Here is a 20477-nt window from a genome sequence, read left to right on the forward strand (position 1 = left end):
TCCCTCTGCATTTCAGACTTGAGTGCTGAAATGAGATCGCACAACCCCCAAGAATGTCACGCTAATTGAAGTCGACAAAAATACTAACAGCGTTCTTTTGAACTGCTGACATTGTACAGGGTGGATTAGGGAGCGTATATTAACAGGTGACAGGCGAGGCTGAACAGCGGTGCTGCACACGGCCTGGCTGTCACAACAGCCCTGGACAGACATGGGCTTTCACCAAATCAGAATGGAGGACGGAGAGTGTGACAGACACAGAGGCCTGCTACTGCTGACTGCATGAGAAAACCACTCCAATAAACATGCATATCGTCTTCCACGTCTAGAACACTTCCGATGACATAACTTTTTTCAAGCACTAATCAACTTCCCCTGTTCTCCAGTAGCTGAATTTCCTCTTCATTTTAGTTTGCTCAATTCATGCACCTTGGTTGGAGTGAGGCAGCGCCATTGTTCCTTTCTCGAATCACAGGCAAATAAAATGGCCATGAAAAACATTTATTTAGCATGTATTTCTTCCAATTTCTTTACAAAGTCAATATATTTAGGAACACATTTATCACAAACAACAATCCTTACGAAAGTAAAAAAACAAAACAAAGGCAATATTGACATCTTAAAAAGTGTGTGCTGACTTGAACTTGAAATGCTTAGGACATTCCTTTAGAGAGATGAGCAAGCCTACACAGACTAACAGAAGGCTAAAACAAAAAGAGACCTCAGAATTGGGGAGTTGTACAACCTGGTGCCTACATCTCCATGAAGCAGACAGTCCAATGTCACCGCATCAATTACAGTAGCTTCCCTCCTATACCAGACGTTACTGCAATAGTTTATATATTACGCAGAACACTTAAAAAAAAGGTAATTTAAAATGTCCAGATACCAGTCATTCTTTTGAAAAGTGTTAGCAGTAGAACAATTGGCAGTAAATATATAGTGTACATATTATTTGCGATATATCCTCTATGCAGAGAAAGCTGACCATACACCTCTGCAGTGCTCACACTATACAAATAAAAATTGCTCATGCCATGAAATGACCTTTGTCGAGAAGCACCCTCTTAAACTACCTTGTTTTTCATATTATTTATTACAAAAAAATCATCAGTTAGAGATAAATGACATGGGATATACTATCTCTACAGGTTTTCAACATATTACACATCCCCCTCCCCATATGCTTGGCAGACAGTGGTCCTGACTCACCATGCTACATAAAAATTTAGCACTGCTGTGATTTATATACACTGATCCAAGATCAGCCAAAAAGCCCACAGGGCCTCTGACTCGAATACAGCAGCAGCGGACATACACAGACTAGTCATCTCTGTCGCACAGTGGATTCTGTCTAGTCAACCAATGAGCACACACACCTCAACTCTCACCACTTCAAACCAGTATTTAGGAAAGGAAACAATACAGGCGCCCAACCCCACAGAGAACAACAACCTTCCAGATAGTTCTATATGGACAGATAGAAGAGTTTATGTTTCCCCTGAACTAGATGATGCTGGGTATGTATGGGTGTCTGGGGGTTGCTGGCCCACAGCCCTGTCCGGTCAGAGACTGCCGATGTTGGGGAAACTCTTCAGCTTCTCTGGGAAGTCGTCCTTGTAGAGGACTGGGTCTGCACGGTGTTCCACTACCTTCAGGGGCATGGTGCCGAACACCGACGCAAACTTGTTGATGCACTCCGATCTGGGGAAGTGCACAGAAGTTACCGGCGTTAACATTGAGGCAATCAACCACAGACAAAAAAACACATCCAGATATTATATGTCCACTACTACCTCTATGAATATTGATTTGGCATATACACACCATTTCTAGAGTTGCTAGGCGATGAACATGCTCGGTGCAGGACGTACCTCTCTACCATGTGTGTCTGGTCCAGGGACAGACCGTCAATGGCTGTGCACTCAGGACACTTGAACTTCTTCCTTGGGGTCACCTAAATGGAACCAGGACAGTGACCTTTACAATCTACCATTCTGCCATTGCTACACAACTAAGAAACATACAGTACAGAATCTACTGTGTGGTAAGATCAAATCCCTGTGCTGATGAGACAAGTCTATAACCGTCACAGTACTGCTTAAAGGGATACTTAAAGGGATCTATTTCTCCAGAGTCAGATGAACCTGTGGATAGCGTTTTTATGTCTCTGCGTGCAGTTTGAAGGATATTGCTAACTAGCTTTAGCTCAATTGTTAGCATGCTAGTCGATACCATAGACTTCCAACCATTGTGCTAATGCTAGTTAGCATTGGCTTGCAAAACTACCTCCAACTTCCTTCATACTGGAGACAGAGACATAAAAATGGTATCCATGAGTTCCTCTGACTCTGGGGAAGTACATAAAGGACTTCATTGCCCAAATCCCGAAATATCCCTTTAAGTTGCAGTTCTCTAGAATGTGATAAACCCATTAGATAAAGTCATGCTAGTTGTGACAGCAGGTCCAGCAGTGGTTGTTGCAGCAGAGTGTGATTGAGGGCTGTTGCGCTGAGGGAGGATGGTGTGCTGCTGTATACCTGAATGGTCATTAAAGGCCAGGGCATGCTGCTTGCATGCCGAGGAAAAACAGCTGTATGCTCATTAAAGGGGTGATGTATGGCCTTCCTCCGTCTTACCCACCCCACCAGTCCATCTTACTCCAGACTGGAGATCAGTGCTGAGGAGGACGTGTGGGAGATGTGGGGTGGGGGGGTAGCCTACTGCAGGCGCAGAGAGATGGAGGGAGTAGGTATTGCTTTGACGGTGGGGTGAGTGAGCCCTGGTGAGCTTAGGAAAACATAGTCGGAGGGGGAGTGGCAGTCAGTGACACCCAGATAAGAGAGGTTAAGGCTGGGCTTTAGGGACGGCCTCTGCACCTGGACACGGTCACAGCGTTGGGGAGGTATCAGGGGGCACAGATGGGTGAGAACTGATCAGAGACAGAGCCCCTATCAGGACAGGAAGAAACAAATATTTCTGCATTCTGGGACTTTTCCACCTCTGTGGAGTTGGAGTTACGGCCTTCAGCTTCCTGATATGTGGTGCATGTTGTAGTACTGCTCCTAATGAGATATTAACATAGCTCCGTCCCAAATGCCACCCCATTGACTAGGAAGTTCACCGTTTTGGACCAGGGCCCATAGGGCTCTGGTCAAAAGTAGTGCACTATTATAGGTAATAGAATGCAATTCGGGACGCAAGCCATGGCTCTGGTGAACATCCAATATTGAATTTGACCCTCTAAGGACCTAATGTCAGCATAATGGGTTGGGTAGGACTGTTGTGTTCAGGTGGTGGGACAACGTTGTGCACGGTTCTGTACCTTTATGGGGGCTTTGCCAGTGATGTTGGCCACCAGGAAGTTCATGGCGATATCCTCACAGTTCATATGAGCATCCACCCAGTTCTTGATGTCTCCTGGCATCTTGTAAGTGTACAGGTAGTTAAAGTACTGGAAAGGAAAGAAGCGAGTGTCACTCATCAAAATCAACGGGAACTACATGCAGATAAATACTGAAATACATTTAAAACATTTGTCATCCTACTCACTCGTGATATGATAAATGAGTCTAACCCCTGAATAGAGGGTTGCATTTTCACAGAAGTATTTGCTTTGAATCAAAAGGAAAGCTTTTGGTTGACAGTGAAACAGATAACCTAACCTCACCTATGACTCTTCCATGCTCTCTCTGTGTGACCTAACCCTGCCCCCTCCACATACTGGGCCTGGCAGGGGGACAGAGGGAGGAGGGGCTTTTGTCTGAGGCTAACCTTGTGGTAGAAGGCTGCTCCAGTCAGAACCATGGACACCTCGTTGGTCCACTCGGACTCGTACTTCCACTTCCCCATCTCGTGGTCCCACAGGTGGAGCCGACCCGGGTACCCCACCAACCGGTCTGGGAACTCCCTCCACACCTGAGGGGGATGGTAGGGAAAACAGACGGTTAGACACAAATTCCAGGTTTTCCAGGAATATGGGGAAAGTTCCAAGTTAATGGAATTAGGCAACACTAAAAACATTCCAAGTAGCCTCCTTTCACTTTCTTCAAGGTAGTGCTAGAAGACCGCCATCACTGAGATATTTTGAGCACCAAGGTTCACTTTAAAGAGATGAAAGCTACAGGCCCTCTCTGTGATGGGCAGAGAAGTGTGTGGAGACTGGATACCTGAGCCCAGAAGCCTGTCCCACTATTGGACCCAGCGAAAGGCAGTAGAGCCAGACAGCAACCTGCCTCTCATTTCATGTCATTATCCTCAATTGTCTCAATAGGTCCTAAATGCCTTCAGGTGAGTGCCAAGCCGGGCTGTAGGCATGGACAGCATCAGCTCTGGCCTGTCACCATCCGTCACACATCAAACATATCTCCAGCACCCGGCAGCCGCCTCACAAATACCACTACTGGAGGCTGACTTAAGCTCCCTGGAGGAGTTTAAACTTTGGGGTCAGCCCTAAGTAGCCAGCGTTTACCTGCCAGTAGGAATGCACTAAGCCCAAGGTCAAACATTTGGGGTGATATCTCCCAGGCGAGATACAGGGTATCCTCTCTCTCACCTCGTAGCCAAACTGCAGTTCGTCAGATGTCAGCATGATGATGTCATCGTCGATGGCCAGCACGGCCTCAGTCTCGATCTCGTCGTACGGGAAGAAGCGGTTGCTGAGCTTGTTCTCTTTGGTGCGCACCACCTTGAGAGGCGCGGCAATCTTCGGCCATAGAGAATCTAACCGAGGGACAGAGACCAAGGGAATATGAGTGATAAGCCTACAATACAGACTGGTCATAGAAAATCCATTCTATCAATGCAAATGGAGACCTTGGCAAACGGGTCAGTTAGCATTGTGTGCTACTTGAGAAGCTGCAAGACATTAAGTAAACTGAAAATTACTTCCACACATTCCAAATCTGACAGTATAAATTGCATCACCCACCTACACCTAAGACATCAAACCAGACTGCCAGTTTTCTAAGTCAAACTAACATCTAGACTTCAGTTGGAGAGGAGTGGAGTTGGGTTGCCATCAAGGGAGACGTTTCAAAATGGCAATCCTAGTGGAAAAGTACGCTAGCAGTAAAACTAATCACTGACTCGAATCGCAACGCCAACTTGAATCATGTGCAAGCCTGACCACACCAAGATTCCTCTCAAGCCAGAGCAGCAACGTTAGCTTTTTAAAAAGTAGTCTTTAGTGAGCTTGGGAAGTGTCCATGGCACGGAGCAGAGTCAGACAGATGGCACAGAATGTGTCACCCCATTAAGGCTCTAACTGGGGCCTGACAAGCAGGCAGCGCTCCCAACTGCCCGACGAGCTCTGAACGTCTCCACACTAAACTGTCAACAGGAGAACTGCTGTGATATATTCAAGTGCTTTCCTCTCTCTTTCCTCCTCTCTTCCTTTTCCAAAGATGAGCAGGGAGATGAGTGCAGTGCAAAATCAGCTTAGATCTGATTGAATCAGTACAGCCTGGCCTTTTCTTTTGGTATGGGTTTGCACACACGTACTGAAACATTTTCTGGCTGCTGGAAGCCCATCTACTTTGCTTCTCATTTTCAGACTTTATCCTGGGCTAACCAGGAGATCCTCTCCACCACAGAAAAACAGAATCCTGCTGCAATCCCCATCTCTCCTGTAGTTACCTCTGTCTCCATGCTCTGCAGCTCCATAACTGTCTTTGAACGATGTGAAAAACAGGTTTCTTCAGGTCATGAAGCTAAGATTGTTTGAGTGAACAAATAAACTATGAAGTTAATCATGACATCCAAACACAGTACAATCTCTGTGCATGTCAGAAGCAGAAGATAAAATAATACAATTCTATGTTGTGGACTTTATCTTAGTACTCCAAGACTTAGGCTCCCAAGCAGCACCTTGTTAAAATGCCAAACGTGCAGGACTTGAGGCGGCAGCTTATGGCCGCTTGAAATAAACACAATCAGGCCTTGTGAGGATGAGGAGGAAATCCGTCCTCATCCCAAGCAGAGGCCCTGAGTTGACCCATGAACGGCCCCTTGTTAATTCTAATGGGTCACAAAGCTCTGGCCAGGCTCCACTGACGCCTCTAATCAAAGGCTACACTGGGCCATTAGAGTGAGCTTCAAAGTGGCCCGCTGCTTCATTACATTACACAACTCTATGCAGAGGATAGATTTAATTCCCTGCCGTCCCCTGAGCTGTCAGTGTTAAGGGGCGCCATAAACAGCCGCATACCTAATCGCCTTGTAAAGAGGAATCATTAGAGCGAAAGCCACAATAAATAATGACTAATATCAGCTTACTCTAAAACATCTCTAATGGGCTCTAAATGAGGGCTGTGGCAGGAGGATAGACAGGCAGCACTAGCAGAACACTGCACTCTGATGAAGTGGAGCGTCTGTAGTGGACAGTATATCAACATGAATGAAAGGCCTCTATGTCGTCTGGCTTGCCAGTACCGAGGAGACCTGTTGACATCGGAAGGTTAGAATGAGGTGGCTGCTGCAGCACCGAGTAGGGTGGGTAGGAGGAGTTGTTTTCTGTCCGACCGGCAGCAACATGCCACGGAGCTGCTCCAGTTTCCTGATTCTCAACATGAAGCAAAGCCAGAGAGAGGTTTGGCTCCAGCCGCGAGCATGTCATGCTTTTCAGTGTCTAAACTTATAGAGAGATGGTCTTGGCTGCTGAAGCTGTTATCACTCATCTGGTACACATCAAGAGCTCCATTTTGTGTATTAAACCATGGCATGGTGAAATAACCACTTCTTCTCACATCACGTTGGCAGTTAACATGGAGTGTTCAGCCACTTTCCCATTCCTTGTGTGTATCAATCTGCCATCTTTAGTCATTTATTTTGACTCTTTGGTAGCTATGAAGTAAGGCAATCTGACAGAACACTAATATCCCATCTTCGAACATCCAACATCCAACATAGCATCATCGTTGTCACTGAAAAGGTTAACTCATGAAAACTCCTATTGCTGGTGTGCTTGTTTAAGGGTAATATTTGAATCAATAATGGGTTTAATGAACAGTATGGGGAAGGGAGGGTCAGAATCAGAGGTGTATTCACTAGGAACCAAACAGAAGAACATCTACCAAAATGGAGGGGGACTACCTGAACCTGTCCAATAAGAAACTTATTTTAGTTCCCCCCCCAAAATATTGTGTTGCAAAATGTTACCCTACCGTGTGCGCTAATGAATACACCCTAGGGCTCACCTTCAGGGGGACTCTTGTTCTGGTTGTTCCACACCACTAGTAGCTTGGCCAGGCTGGGAACCTTGGAGATCTCAGTGATGACCCGGAAGAGGCTCTCGATACGGTCGTAGGTCAGCACCACAGCAGTGAACCCTGGGGACCTCGGTGGGATGAGAGGCAGGAACAGAGGGCTGTTCACACTCGACCACTTCTACAGAGGACAAGAGACCAAAAGCAAAAAGGTTAGAGTCACTATCTCCTACAATACAGACGTATGCCTAGCTAGCTTCATCTGTCTGCCATCCTGGCCCGCGTCATGTTTTCCATCGTGATTTAAGCTGCCATTCCATTTCTTGATTCAGCAATGTCACCTGCAGTGATTTCCAGACAATGGTTTTACTAGGGAACAGGAATCATCTATTAACTCATTTGAAAGATGAAAACTCACAACCGGGAATGCCGAGCACCCAGCGTGAAGTGATCTGGAATGACAAGCACACTATAAAAAACGAGCGGTAGCTGAGCTGTTCAGGAGCACAGCTTAGAGTGTGTAAGACAGAGACAAAGAGCTCCACCCTCATCTCAGGTACATGTGTAAGTTGAGTCCACACACTATGACTTGGTAGTCTTGGCCTCTCCTGCTGTTTCTACACTGCTGCTTTGAGATGTTATAAGTGACGTTTTGTCATGAAGCTCTGATGAGCTCCATGCAGCAGGGGTCCAGATGAGTTCAAGCGGGGCGGGGGGGAGAGAGCAAGGGAGGCAGGGCAGGGGGGAGAGACGGAGGCAGGGCGATGCAGGCAACGGTGTCGGGGGTCCAGTGTGGGACTTGGATCCTCTTCCTGGCCCCGTCTTAAAATGGCCCGTTAACTCTGGAAGATGCACAGACCCTAGCCTAGATCAAGTGACGCTGTAAAATAAAATACTGGCACAAGGAGGCACACACACGGAGACAAAGAGACACTCAATACAGACCTCTGAACTAACATATAGACAACAACTGACATTTTGAGTAATGCGATTATACAAGAGTAACAATATGTCAACATGCGACACAGGAGACTCACTGCAGCAGCTTAAAGTGCTCTACAGTCTACAGGGTCAACTTCAACGCTCCCGTTCTGTTAGCAGGAGCATTATGCTGACTGGATGATGTGGTTTTAACCCTTCATTAACTGTCAAACACTACAACAGTAGCATTCTCAAATAAAGGAGGTTGCAGCTGACTTAATCAACTGTACCAAAGGCCCCCCAAAGCCTCCAGACCTCCACTAGAGACATGTGCTAACCTCATAGGGAGGGAATGGAGATTTGAAATAAAACTGTGGGCTTCTTGAAGTGCTTCTCTGTTCTGCTGCAGACAGGTGACCACAAACAGACTGGTGTTTCTGTGGCTCTTCCAACGGCGTCCACCATGTCTGTCACCATAAACATGGTCACCCCATACACCCTACATCAGTCAGTCCTCACCAATAAAACAACTTGACTTCTCTGTGGTGGTGTGACACTGACATACAAGCAGAGGAGAAATAATTAAACTAACACGGTGACACATAAGTGGTGAGATGAAGAGAAGATGAAAGGGACCACTTAAGTAATTTGTCAGATGACATAAACAAGATGAAAGAAAGACAGCCACTTCTCCGATGTTAATTAGTTAAATTGAGTTCACTGCTTACAATGCTCAATTTACACAAAACGGGAACATGCAGCCATTTGGGTGATTTAGGCTACACATTATTGTGGTGGTGTTAGGAAAAGTAGAGCGATGCAAATCATTGTAAACATCCTCATAATACGACATCGAGAACAACATGGCATTTGAGTGTTTGACAGTGTTTTCTCCTCAATAACAAACGCTTTCCCAAGGCAAAGTGGCAGTAACAGCAGCGCCAGTGATGACTGGAGGCAGGTCCATCTAGCCAGCAGGGGGCCTTTGATTTGTGTGGTGTGTAGTTTGTGTGTGTGATGATTGTCTACCAGGGATTAGGAGAAGCAGAGATGGTGCAGCCGTCACATCTTCTCAAGAGTCCTGATATGAGCACATTCACAGTGCAGGCTTCGTCTGCTCTCTACCAGTGAAGGAATCGTCTGGCCAGGTTTCTTGGCCCATTTAAACCACTGAACAAGCCCTGACTTAGCCTAAATTCAAATGTTAGATGTCCCCTAGAAACCAAAGGTCAAGCTTAAAAAATAATCAGTTGCCATCACATGAATATTCATTACTATGCAAGGTGTAATTAATTGGACCGAGACCACCCTTTTGAGCAAACCATGGTGCGTTGTTTAGTGTGCACCCAATTGCGAATAGTCACACCATTCCAAACTAAGGGAGAAAACACACCAGAGCTCAGAAGAAGAACACCCTCCAAACCAATCTGATATGAAAGCCCCCTGGGTACAAAGTCTCCTAACCTTCAGCCACCTTTCAGAGGCTGAACAGGTGACTACCATGGATTACCCATTTCGTATCTTACAGCTATGCCCATGGCCGTACAAAAAGCAGCCTGTCTGTCCCTCCCTAGCCTGAAAAGCCTTCTAAAGGCACTGCTACTAGCAGAGAGCCTGTGAAATGTGCTTTCAATTATGATCCCGAACGAAGGATACAGAACAGCAGAGAAAAAAAACCTGCTTGATTTATTTAGTGTTCCGTTTCAATTCTGCTCGAAGTGTTTCCACTGAATACGTAGAGATAGCACTTCTCTAGCATTGGAATGGTAATAGGTCTGTGGCCCTGCACAATAACATTTGATTTGATTTGCTTAACCTCTTGTGAGCAGGGACTGAGACAGCAGACCTAAATGACGACGATTGGTTGGGAAAAAAGGCAGACAGGAGTTTCAGATAAAGAGAGAGGTGGGTAATGTCAAGTGTAACTGTTGATTAACTAGCTACCCACTCCGAAAAAAGGCAACACTGGCTGTGATTGAGCAGTTGGCTTGAGTAGAAAGTAATTAGACCTGAGGTCTTGAAGAGCTTTGAATTACTCTGAGAAGCCAAGTGTTGTAAACATACCTTCAGTCAGAGTCAGTGTGACTTGTTCAGACCAACATAACCTGACTGGCTCACATATCACCAACCATTGGTAGGACTGGGTAGGGCTGTCCAATAAGGAGGAACATGGGCCCCCCTCTACCCCACAGACAGACAGAGGAAGGGCGGAGCTGCATGTGGTGTCTTTGGGGACTGCAGCAGATCAGGCTGGGCTGATTAACAGCCCCTGAGAGGTGGTAGCTGAGCCAAGCTGTCTGCATCCCCACACTCCTACAACCACAGAGGTTACACACACACACACTCCTTAAACAGTGTTCTCTCACACATACACAATGACTCAAACACTAAGGCATGTATTTTTCACCACACTGGAGGCATCCTCCCAGTGCAGAACTGCTGACACAAACACACTGGCTGTTTCAGCAGTACTGGGTGTTTACCAAGCAGCCAAAGACCACATGTGTGGAGAGAGGGACCTATAAAGAGGAAGCTGTCCTGCCGATACACTGGGAAAGACTTACCTGGGTAAACTGTGTCATATCTGTCACTGAGGGAGTCAGTCACTGTGTTGTGAGGCCAGCACAGTAGTGTCAGGTCACACATCAATACCACACACTGCAGACTGCACCCCCATAAATACGACTCGTATGTCTAAGAAGATTCAGTGGTTAACCACAGTAAAATACAATAACATTAGTGGTGTAGGCTAGAAGGGCATAGATTATAGCAAGCTCCAGTGGAAGACTTTGATGTATCCAATCAAGTTAAAACACATCTAGCCTAAAACGCATCTTTCCACTCTTTAAAGACCTAGCAACTAGAGGTATACTCACCACCAGAGGGGGGTTGTTCCACTGTTCGTAGGTGCGGGCAGCATAGGGGTAGATGCGGTCATTGATGATCTGAAGCGTTGTCATGCCGATGGCCTTCATGGAGCTGAAGTAAGCGTCCCAGAACCAGCGGGCCTGAGGAGAACAGAGTTTTTGGAGTAAAAACATATGGTCTGGACCCTGGACAAACAGACAAGCTGTCATAAACGTGAACATACATTCAGAAGGCATCCCAGTGACTGGAGAACAGGAAGGACTGCTCTAGACGGTTAGAATCTCTAACGTCATCTGTCCTACAGCAGGCCAAGACCTTCTACAGCTCACCTGACTTTCAAAGCACAGGGCAGCCAAATATCAACCTGGCCAGTGGTTCCAACCTTCTTCTGTTACTGTACCACCAACTGAATTTGACTCTTCTAGTAGTACCCCTGAAGTACCCCCCTCATGTGCATTTACCAGTAGACCTATGGTCTCATGAGTCTCCTCAAGTACCCCCAGTGGTCCTAGTAAACCTGGTTGGGAACCCCTGCTTAAGGCAATATAGATAGGCCCATTGGGACTAATACATGTTCATCCAAGATGTATGCGAACTATGTACGCATCTACCTTTAGTTGCGCATCAAATGTATTTAAGTCAATTCATCACCAGTCCATGGTAACAACAAGGGGCATTACGGTGCCGGAGGGGAAGTGTAGCCTAGAAGTCAATCATATTTCAATGCAGATGTTACTAGTACAACATCCCCAGGCAGCACCCCGGCTTCCCTGGTGCTCCCCTCCCACTGATCCATTAAGAGACAGCTATGGAGGGAGAGGAGCCCATAAGAGTTAATTATCCTTAAAACAGAAATGTCTCCTGCCAGGAGGCGCCATGTCAGTGTGACCCGACTCCACCTCAGCAGGTCCTAGGTGACCCTGAGTGCAGCCCTCTTTAACAAGCACATGTCGGAGGTCCATACTGGACCCCTCAACTCCAACTGACATTTGACTGGTTAGCCAGAGCACACCCTGGAAACTATTCACACAGCCTGAAACTCAAGATATTAATAGCATATTTGTTGGGTGAGAATAAGACCCCCAGCTGAAGAAGTCCTCCTCTGTTTGGGATTTGGTGCAGAGGATGATCAAACGACGAACAGACAACAACGGTGCACAAAATTAAAACTGCAATTCAGCAAACACAGTTCTAGCATAGGCTGCTACAGCTTAGCCAATGAGCCAACCGTTTTGCTAGAGCTGTGGTAGTTTTGGCCTGGCTACAGGGCTCTGTCCTCCATAGCAGTGAAGCAGCTTGTCCTGGTGTTTTTGTTGTCGTATGGTCCACCGAGAGCTCTCAGCGGCACATGAGAAGGAACCAGCTCCCAACTCCACATCCCCACCCGTAGTCCCCTTTAACACTGGAGAAATACAAAAACAGCGTTTATTTTTATGGAGGGGGTGAGGAGTATTCAAAAATACTTTCTAATCTCAGGGGGACCCAACGGCCCATAAATCAGCCAGTGATGAAAGTTTCCTTTCCGACCGGGAGGAGGCAAAAAGCAAACTGCTCCGGCCTAAGAGGCCCGCCCCGCCCCCTCCCAGCGCCTGCAGGAATTTTTATGAGGGAAGAAGAGACGGAGTCACAGCAGAGAAAAAGGGCAGAGCGGTCTGCTTCACTGCAGCACTGTCATTCCCTTCCTCTAACATACGGTGCTGGGCTAAGGAGGCTGAATTCTCTTTGAGATGTGCTTAAACTTGGACCATAAACAACATCAATCAAATGTATTTATAAAGCCCTTCTTACATCAGCTGATGTCACAAAGTGCTGTACAGAAACCCAGCCTAAAACCCCAAACAACAAGCAATGCAGGTGTAGAAGCACAGTGGCTAGGAAAAACTCCCTAGAAAGGCTAGAACCTAGGAAGAAACTTAGAGAGGAACCAGGCTATGAGTGGTGGCCAGTCCTCTTCTGGCTGTGCCGGGTGGAGATTATAACAGTACATGGCCAAGATGTTGAAACGTTCATAGATGACCAGCAGGGTCAAATAATAATAATCACAGTTGCTGTAGAGGATGCAACAGGTCAGCAACTCAGGAGTAAATGTCAGTTGGCTTTTCATAGCCGATCATATCCATCAATTCAAAACTGATTTGGCTAATCTTTGCTACTGCAACTAAAATAAACGTAATTACTTGCGCCTCTTAATCAGATATAAATTGAGTAAAAGTAAAGTTGTCATGGTGAACAATTCTTTGTTTAGCACAAACTTGCTTAGGAGGCCATTGTAGTATTACCACGATGACACTCAACTGATCATCAATAGTGGTTCCAGTGGGACTGAGAAATCATACTAGAAGCCAGACTTTCACGACCAGGGTCAAGGGAACAACCCAGTCTACCATCTCTTTCTCTAGCTAGAAAGAGCTAGAGCTGTCCGTCAACTCCTTTTAGACAGGGAGGGTTCAGACAGGATTACATTGGGCTTGGTACTATAGCTGCAGCCCTGTGATTGACAAGTACTCATTTCAGCTGTACTGATCTAACAAAGCATGTATTCTATTCCTTGGGTCTGACACAAACAAGGCTCAGAGGAAAGCCTCAGGTGACCACCACTAACATTTAGCAGCTGTTAAGCACGTAGCTCACAATTTGGGACCTATGTGGATGCTACCCATCAGATGTTGAAATCATTTTTTTCTCCTGAAATGATGCTGCTGGCTACTGCTGGATTAGGAGTTTTACATTTGACCTTAGTTGTGAGGCCCTGTATAAGTGAGACAGAATGTCTCAATTATCATTCAATTCAGGACTTAGTAAATCATACAGATAGTCAATCAAAGCTGACATGGAGTCATAATGCGCAAGGCTGTTATTCTGATATTTCGACCAATCACATCAGATCTTTTTCACAGCTGATGTGATTGGTCAAAAGACCAATTAGTGAAAAAAAAGATCAGCATTGTGTATTTTAGTCATACTAGGCATATGGTCAGGGACCTTTTAAACCCATAAAGGATGAAGATGACAGTGTGGAATTCAGAAACGCTGAGGAAGGAAAGACAGTTAGGCCCTCTGTTGGACAGTGAGTAAATACTTCACTACAGCTCCTCAATAATCAGCAACAAAAAAAAATGCTCCTACAGCACTTCAATTTTTTTTTTTAAAGAGAAAAGAAAAACCAATTTTGAACACATCCAAATGAGTTAGAGTTGACAATGTGTTGTCTATACTACTGAAAATGTAGAGTCTTTATGGGGGACCGACTCAGTGATTCCCAGTGTCCTTTCCTCTCCAGCCAGTGAATGTGAGTGAGGAGTTTCTCCAGATGTGTGCAGGTGTGGACTGATATGGAATGGGCTCTGCAGCACCCCATAAATCCTGGATAAGATGGGCCTTTGTGCTCCGGTCCTACCCCACCCTTACACGTCCTGAGCCCGGCTCCAACACCCTCCTCCCGTCAGTCCTGCAGGGGCCACAGACACGCACATGGCAGTGACATACCTACCTACGCCTCACATTCCCCTGGCTTAAGATGTACTCACTACTCAACTCAGACCAATATGATTTGGCTGTGTTCCTCTGATCTCCAGTGAATTGATACAATGTTTATTATCAGTATTTGTTTTACCCCAAACAAACTACAATCCTTCCCCTTATCATCAGTCCTCATCTCTACGGAGAATCTTTTCCTGACAGTCCTGCAGCTATGGAAGACAACTGATTACACATCTCATAGCTAAATTCCAAGCGCTAGACAAGACAGACTGACAGAAACACACTAAACAGTCGATAAGCATTTCAGATCCCCACAGCTACAGAGACAGGAGGGGGACCCTCAAGGGAAGACATATTCAAGGCTTGGCAAATGAAACAACTCCAACAGGGTTTCTGAGCTGTGGGGCTGATATGTCTGTTTGGCCAGTCTAATTGGTAAATGGACTAGCGTTGATACAAGGGAATGAGAAACAGCTTGGACGTGCAGAGCTCTCTGAGGGCTTTCACTTCTGTTTATTGAGGCTCAGTTGGACCAGTGAAAGGAGGGGATTTGTCATTGATTTGGCGCGACTGAAACTAACACTGAAGAACCTTTATAAGAGCTTTTAATCAAGATTAGATTGTCTCCTCGTGTTCCCAAACAGACAACAGGACAGAAACTCTAGTCCTAAGGGCTCATTACAACGTGTCTGTCTCACACTTCAGTCTGCCTGTGTTATGGCTTCCATTGTGCTGACAGTGAGGCACGCGTCTCACAAGAACACAGGTTGGAATGGGAGCGTGAAAGTCACAACTTCTTTGACCCCGTCTTCACACTAACTTAACCTGAGAGGGCAGGAGGCACTTTCTCCTGAGGCGTATTCATCTGGAAATAGACTATTACGACAACTCTATAAAGAGTGCATTTCCCTATATGTGCATATAAAAATCCCCAGCAAAGGGATTCAGTCTATTTGAATGTTAGCTGAAGAAAAGATGTGATCTGACTGTCACCTGTCTTTGCATCTCCTCCACCTGCCTGTGAGGGATACTCTTCAAGATGGTGTACATCTCTGGGAGCTTCTCCTCTGGAATGACCACGGATGCCCTGTACAATACACACACACAAAAATGTCAGTCAGTATCAATGTCAATGGAAAAAATGGCCACTGGTATTAAACTAGATCAGAAATCACAATACGAGCTCAGAAAATCTAATGCAGAGATACATGTTGAAGTTGGTTGGAGTGAGATCATGAGCAGCGTCTTTAGCGTACCTCTTCCAGTCGAGGACCTCAGAGAAGGGCAGGATGTATGAGTCTGCTAGGATGACAGGGACACAGCCAGCCTGCAGCACATCACTGAGGGTGGCCTGTCCCAGCCGAGCCCCGCGCAGCACCACACAGAACGACGACTCCTGGGGAACACAGATTACAACAAGGTATTACAATATCATAGCCATATCAACTGTACATGGCTTTATGACATTGCTGTCTCCAAACTAAGGAAGCTTAGATGGGTCAAAAACATACTAACATAATATTAGTGGGCAGCTTGTGTTTGGTCAGAGTCTGATAAAATGACTGCATGAACTGTCGAGGTTGCCTCCCATATGGAAGAGTTTAGGGTGGGGAGGGCAATGTCATGGTGGACCAATTACAGATGTTAAAAGTATACAAGCAGGCAACCTAAAATATTATTCTAAAATACAGGCATCACTTATAGTGAACTTTTCCAATGTCAGAGGTGGAGAAGGGTGGTTTCACTGAGATTCTGCCACCCCAACCCTCCACCCCCTCTCCTTGGTGGGACGTCTCCCAGATGTGCAGCTATGCTGCACCCATACCAGATGATAAGCGCACTTCCTGTCTAGACAGGCTGGAGATGCACTATGAGCTGACAGACAGTGCAGAGAAGCACACCGGATGACTGACTGCCACAGACATTGCTGTAGTTTCCCAGGTATACCCTGCATAAAGTTACCCACAGACTGCTAACTCAGAGTTGACCTACACAGCTGAGCAGAAACCTCTTAAATGCATTTAAGTCGGAAAATGGCCATGCTGATCTGTTAAACATCAATTTCCCCCTAAGCTGTGTAATGTCTACAAGTGTGTGTACATGTTAGTCTAAACGGTAGCAAGTCTCTGTGTGCGTCTCACCTGGAGAATCTGGGGGTAGTCGAACACCTGGCCCTTGTAGCAGCGTTTCCTCGCTGAGGCGGCTCCCTGAGAGAGGTTGCTGCACTTGTCCAGGAGGAGCAGAGCCTCCCCGTTCTCCTCCTTCAGCCTCTCCAGCTCTGCCCGGTACTCACGGTGGATGGCCGTCTGAGATGACAGAATGAAGAAGCGCCGGGGCCTGCAGCCGGGACGGGGACACCATTAGAAATTATTTAAAACTCTGTGACTGATGATGGTGACTAAAAGATAACTTCCCAAATGTTCCCATTGTCACATGAAGTGAGGATGCCTGTTGTCTTGCTTTAGGAAGTGATAAGAGCCCTATGCTATGTGCTAAAACAGGGTGGTGGTGTTGCTGCTCACCCAGGCTGTCTCTCAGGCAGCTCCACGTCTGCAGACAGAGGGCTGTACACAGGGATGCTGACATCATAACCCTGCCTGTAGGTCCATGTGGAGAAGCCTCCCCCTGCAAGCAGAGCCCTATAACACACACAAAACAAACACACATATCCAATGTTACACCATTGTCACATAGGCTTACATAGTTAAGACAGAGAGAAGAGACAGCTATACCAAACTTTGCAGCAAGACAATACATGACACATGTGCATATGCCCTGGCTGTTTCTTGTCATATCTGCTTAACAATGCTATTCAGTAACATGAAGATCATGAGAAGTATTCACATGGATCCTTTTGGAAATCTGTGCATGTAATAGTTATATGACAACTGATGAACAATCTTTATGGCGTCCTACCTGTGGATGCAAGTACAACCTCACCACACACACACACACCTATATATACACACACAGCTGGTTCTGATGAGGCCCCACGCCAAATGGAGCACAGCTGGATGAGCCCAGGAAATTCCCTACAGCCCTAGATAAGTGTTCATCGTCTCAGGGCTTTCTGTTCACAAAACCCACCTTTTCCACCCGAAAGGAGCGAGCGGCCAAGAGCAAGGCTGGGAAACATGGCCTCTCTCTGTGGCAGTAAATACCAGGAGATTAGGCATGTCTGCCCGCTCAAGGCCGCTAGAGGTTCTGTCATCTCTGGACTACTTTTAAGTAGTACTTTCATCTTAGCTGAATATTTTTCAAGCCCCCTTGTAATTATATGCAAGTTCTGTAGTTGTGTTGGAGATAAAAGATGGAATTGAATCTGGATTATCTAATCAAGTCAAACTACAAAATAATGGAGCAAAATAATGGAGTAAACTTAACAAAAACAAGAGAAAAAAATACAACTATTCTCTGAACATAACATCAGACTAAGGACATGTAAGGAAACTGAAAGCTAAAATAACACCATGCTTCCCTCTAGTGGTGTCTTGGTAGAACAAAATGTGCCTGGCAGTAACTCTGCTAACAAACACTGATCACTCACACTGGAGTAAATATTAGCTGGAAGTCAAGGTTGGTTGATGAACCAAAAAACAAAAATGTGAGTTTATCCAACTACATTCATTGTAATTGACTTTCATTTTTTCCCCCCTGTGCTGGGTCTATTAATGTTACCGGTCTCTTGGCACATCAAGGGCTGTGTTGTAGTCTGGAGGTCCTCCAGGTAACATGTTGAACAGAAGGTGGTTCATTCCTTTGTCCCACCTGGAAACGACAGAGAGGATAAAGGATAAATACATATGAAGAGAACTCCCAGCTTCGGGGTGGAGGAGATAACAGTGCAACCCGAGCAGTGTGCAGGAAAGGTTACCTGGGGAGCATGGCCAGAGCCTGGGCAGTCTCCCGGATGCGCAGAGAGTTCTGATTGAGCACATCAATAGAGGGCACGAACAGGCATGCCCTGGTGACGTCATCGGTGTAGAACTCACTGTCAGAGATGGCACTGAGCAGGTCATTGTACTCTCGAGACAGGCCTGTGCTGCTGATGGGCACTCCTACCTCATCAACAAAACGCTGCAGAGGATAGATGTACACCTGCCAGACAGACACAGTCATTTCTGATGGTCCACTTTAGCTGCTGTTGGATATATAACATCTTTCAAGCCTTCAATCATGTGGTTCAAAAGATAAGGTTCAGAGACTAACAATTGCAGATGAAACTAACTTCACGTATCTGTAATTTGTGACGTGTGTTGGAGACTAGGCTCACCTTGATTCTATTCTTAGGGTTGTAGCCACATCGATACACATCAAAACAAGTGTGCATTCTGCAGCTAAGGTCCCCTCTCTCAGGAATAGGGTTGGAGACAGGCAGTCGGATGAGAGGTGCATCGTGCACGCTGCGTCGGTCCAGGCCCCAGTCTGCCGTTGATTCGATGGAGTGTGGCCAGAACTGGAACATCCCTGTGGCGATGAGTCCCAGTAGCACCACAGAGAACAGGGTGATGTAGTAGATGCGGTGCTTAGTCTTCATCCGTGGAATCAGAGCCGGGCCCCGTGAACTGTACTTTCCGGACGCGCACATGCTGAGCCTGACCATTCAACCACTTTGAGAGAGAGAAATATTAGCATGGCTCCTGGTCCGTTGTCACACTGCCAGGGTATGTATCAACGGTCTAAAATGGCTTCCTCTCCTAAAGGAAATGAAGCCATTTTGGACTACTGTCAGGAATAGCAAGAAATAAACAGCAAGAAATAAACAAGTTAATGTAACGTTACTTGGCCTTGCCTAAACGAGCCAAGCAGGTCTCGTTATACAAAACTACATGACAACTTACAACACTAGCTGTCAATCAAAGGCATTCTAGTGAGGTAAAGCTAGCTAACGACAACAGGCCAAACTGAACTAGCTAATGTAGCAAAACATATAACTTAAAATACTCTGGCAGCAAATTAGCAAACTCAATTTAGCGAGCAGACTGGTTGGCAAGCTACGTTAGCAGGTTTAGCCAGCGGCAGCAGACTTCGATTTGATCAGTAAACTTATCTTCACGCTTGACCGGTGCAGAGTCGATCACAAACTGTTAATTCATACCCTCTTCTTAGCTAAGCGGCAATCCAATCATGTATAGTTCAATGATTTCTTAACGGATTCGCTTAAAACCAAACCTATTTTCGTCGGTGTTTATTATAAAATACCACGGAAGAAATGTATATAGCTAGCTAACATCACACTTCAAAATAAACCGAAATCTTGAAAAGTAAAAGCAAGTAACGTTAGCCAGCTAGCTTCAAACGTAGCTACCTACGCGTTAGCTGGGTAACGTTAGCAGGTTTAGCCAGCGGCAGCAGACTTCGATTAGATCAGTAAACTTACCTTCACGCTTGACCGGTGCAGAGTCGATCAAACTGTTAATTCATACCCTCTTCTTAGCTAAGCGGCAATCCAATCATGTATAGTTTTTATACATTTAACGTTAGGCAGCTAGCTAATTAAACGTTGTTGATGTTATCGTGTGAATGATTTCCGGAAGTGGAACCCTTCTTCGCTGTCCGAAACCCGTGGGCTACTCTGCACGCACTGGCTATAGTGCCACCTACTAAGGCAGGGTATCATCACACCCACCCAGTAGCATACAGATGTATCTTTCACAAGGTGCGTTGTTTTTCTCCGCTGAATTAATTGTACCCTCTAACTTGATTTGTGAATGGATAGCTATAACCTGGCATAAAATACCTATATACTCGGTCTACAATTAACATAATAATACTTTATAATTTACATGTGAATATTCACTTGAATGTGCAATCAACGGAAGCATGTCGTCAGACATCCAGATAGTTTGAAGTGTTCTAGGCCCTAAAGCCAGCTGACATCTGGGCTGTTTGCTAGCAACCTACATATGTTTTCCCACTATTCTCCACTGCACAACCACCATTATTGTAGGCATATCTAGCTCAAAATATGCAGCCTGTTGAGAGGTTGGCAAATAGAAATGA

The 20477-nt window shown here is 45.9% G+C and overlaps 1 protein-coding gene across 2 annotated transcripts; it reads right to left on the reverse strand.

The window, feature by feature from the left end:
- Nucleotides 1–485: 485 nt before the first annotated feature.
- LOC139575896 (exostosin-2) lies at nucleotides 486–20355 on the reverse strand. Of its 2 annotated transcripts, none has more exons than XM_071401325.1 (15): nucleotides 19855–20355; nucleotides 18748–19084; nucleotides 18349–18572; nucleotides 18153–18242; nucleotides 16997–17113; nucleotides 16616–16811; nucleotides 15731–15870; nucleotides 15468–15561; nucleotides 11003–11134; nucleotides 7197–7386; nucleotides 4556–4722; nucleotides 3775–3918; nucleotides 3326–3454; nucleotides 1875–1957; nucleotides 486–1704 (listed from the first exon to the last, which is right to left on the reverse strand). In XM_071401325.1, the coding sequence occupies exons 2-15, from the start codon at nucleotides 19075–19077 to the stop codon at nucleotides 1566–1568; spliced, it is 2175 nt and encodes a 724-aa protein (XP_071257426.1). In that variant the 5' UTR covers nucleotides 19078–19084; nucleotides 19855–20355; the 3' UTR covers nucleotides 486–1565. The 2 variants fall into 2 exon arrangements, with proteins under 2 accessions (XP_071257426.1, XP_071257425.1); XM_071401324.1 differs by having other exon boundaries at nucleotides 1828–1957; nucleotides 19855–20080.
- Nucleotides 20356–20477: the final 122 nt, after the last annotated feature.

This window comes from Salvelinus alpinus, chromosome 5, assembly GCF_045679555.1.
Source record: "Salvelinus alpinus chromosome 5, SLU_Salpinus.1, whole genome shotgun sequence".
Lineage (NCBI taxonomy): Eukaryota > Metazoa > Chordata > Actinopteri > Salmoniformes > Salmonidae > Salvelinus > Salvelinus alpinus.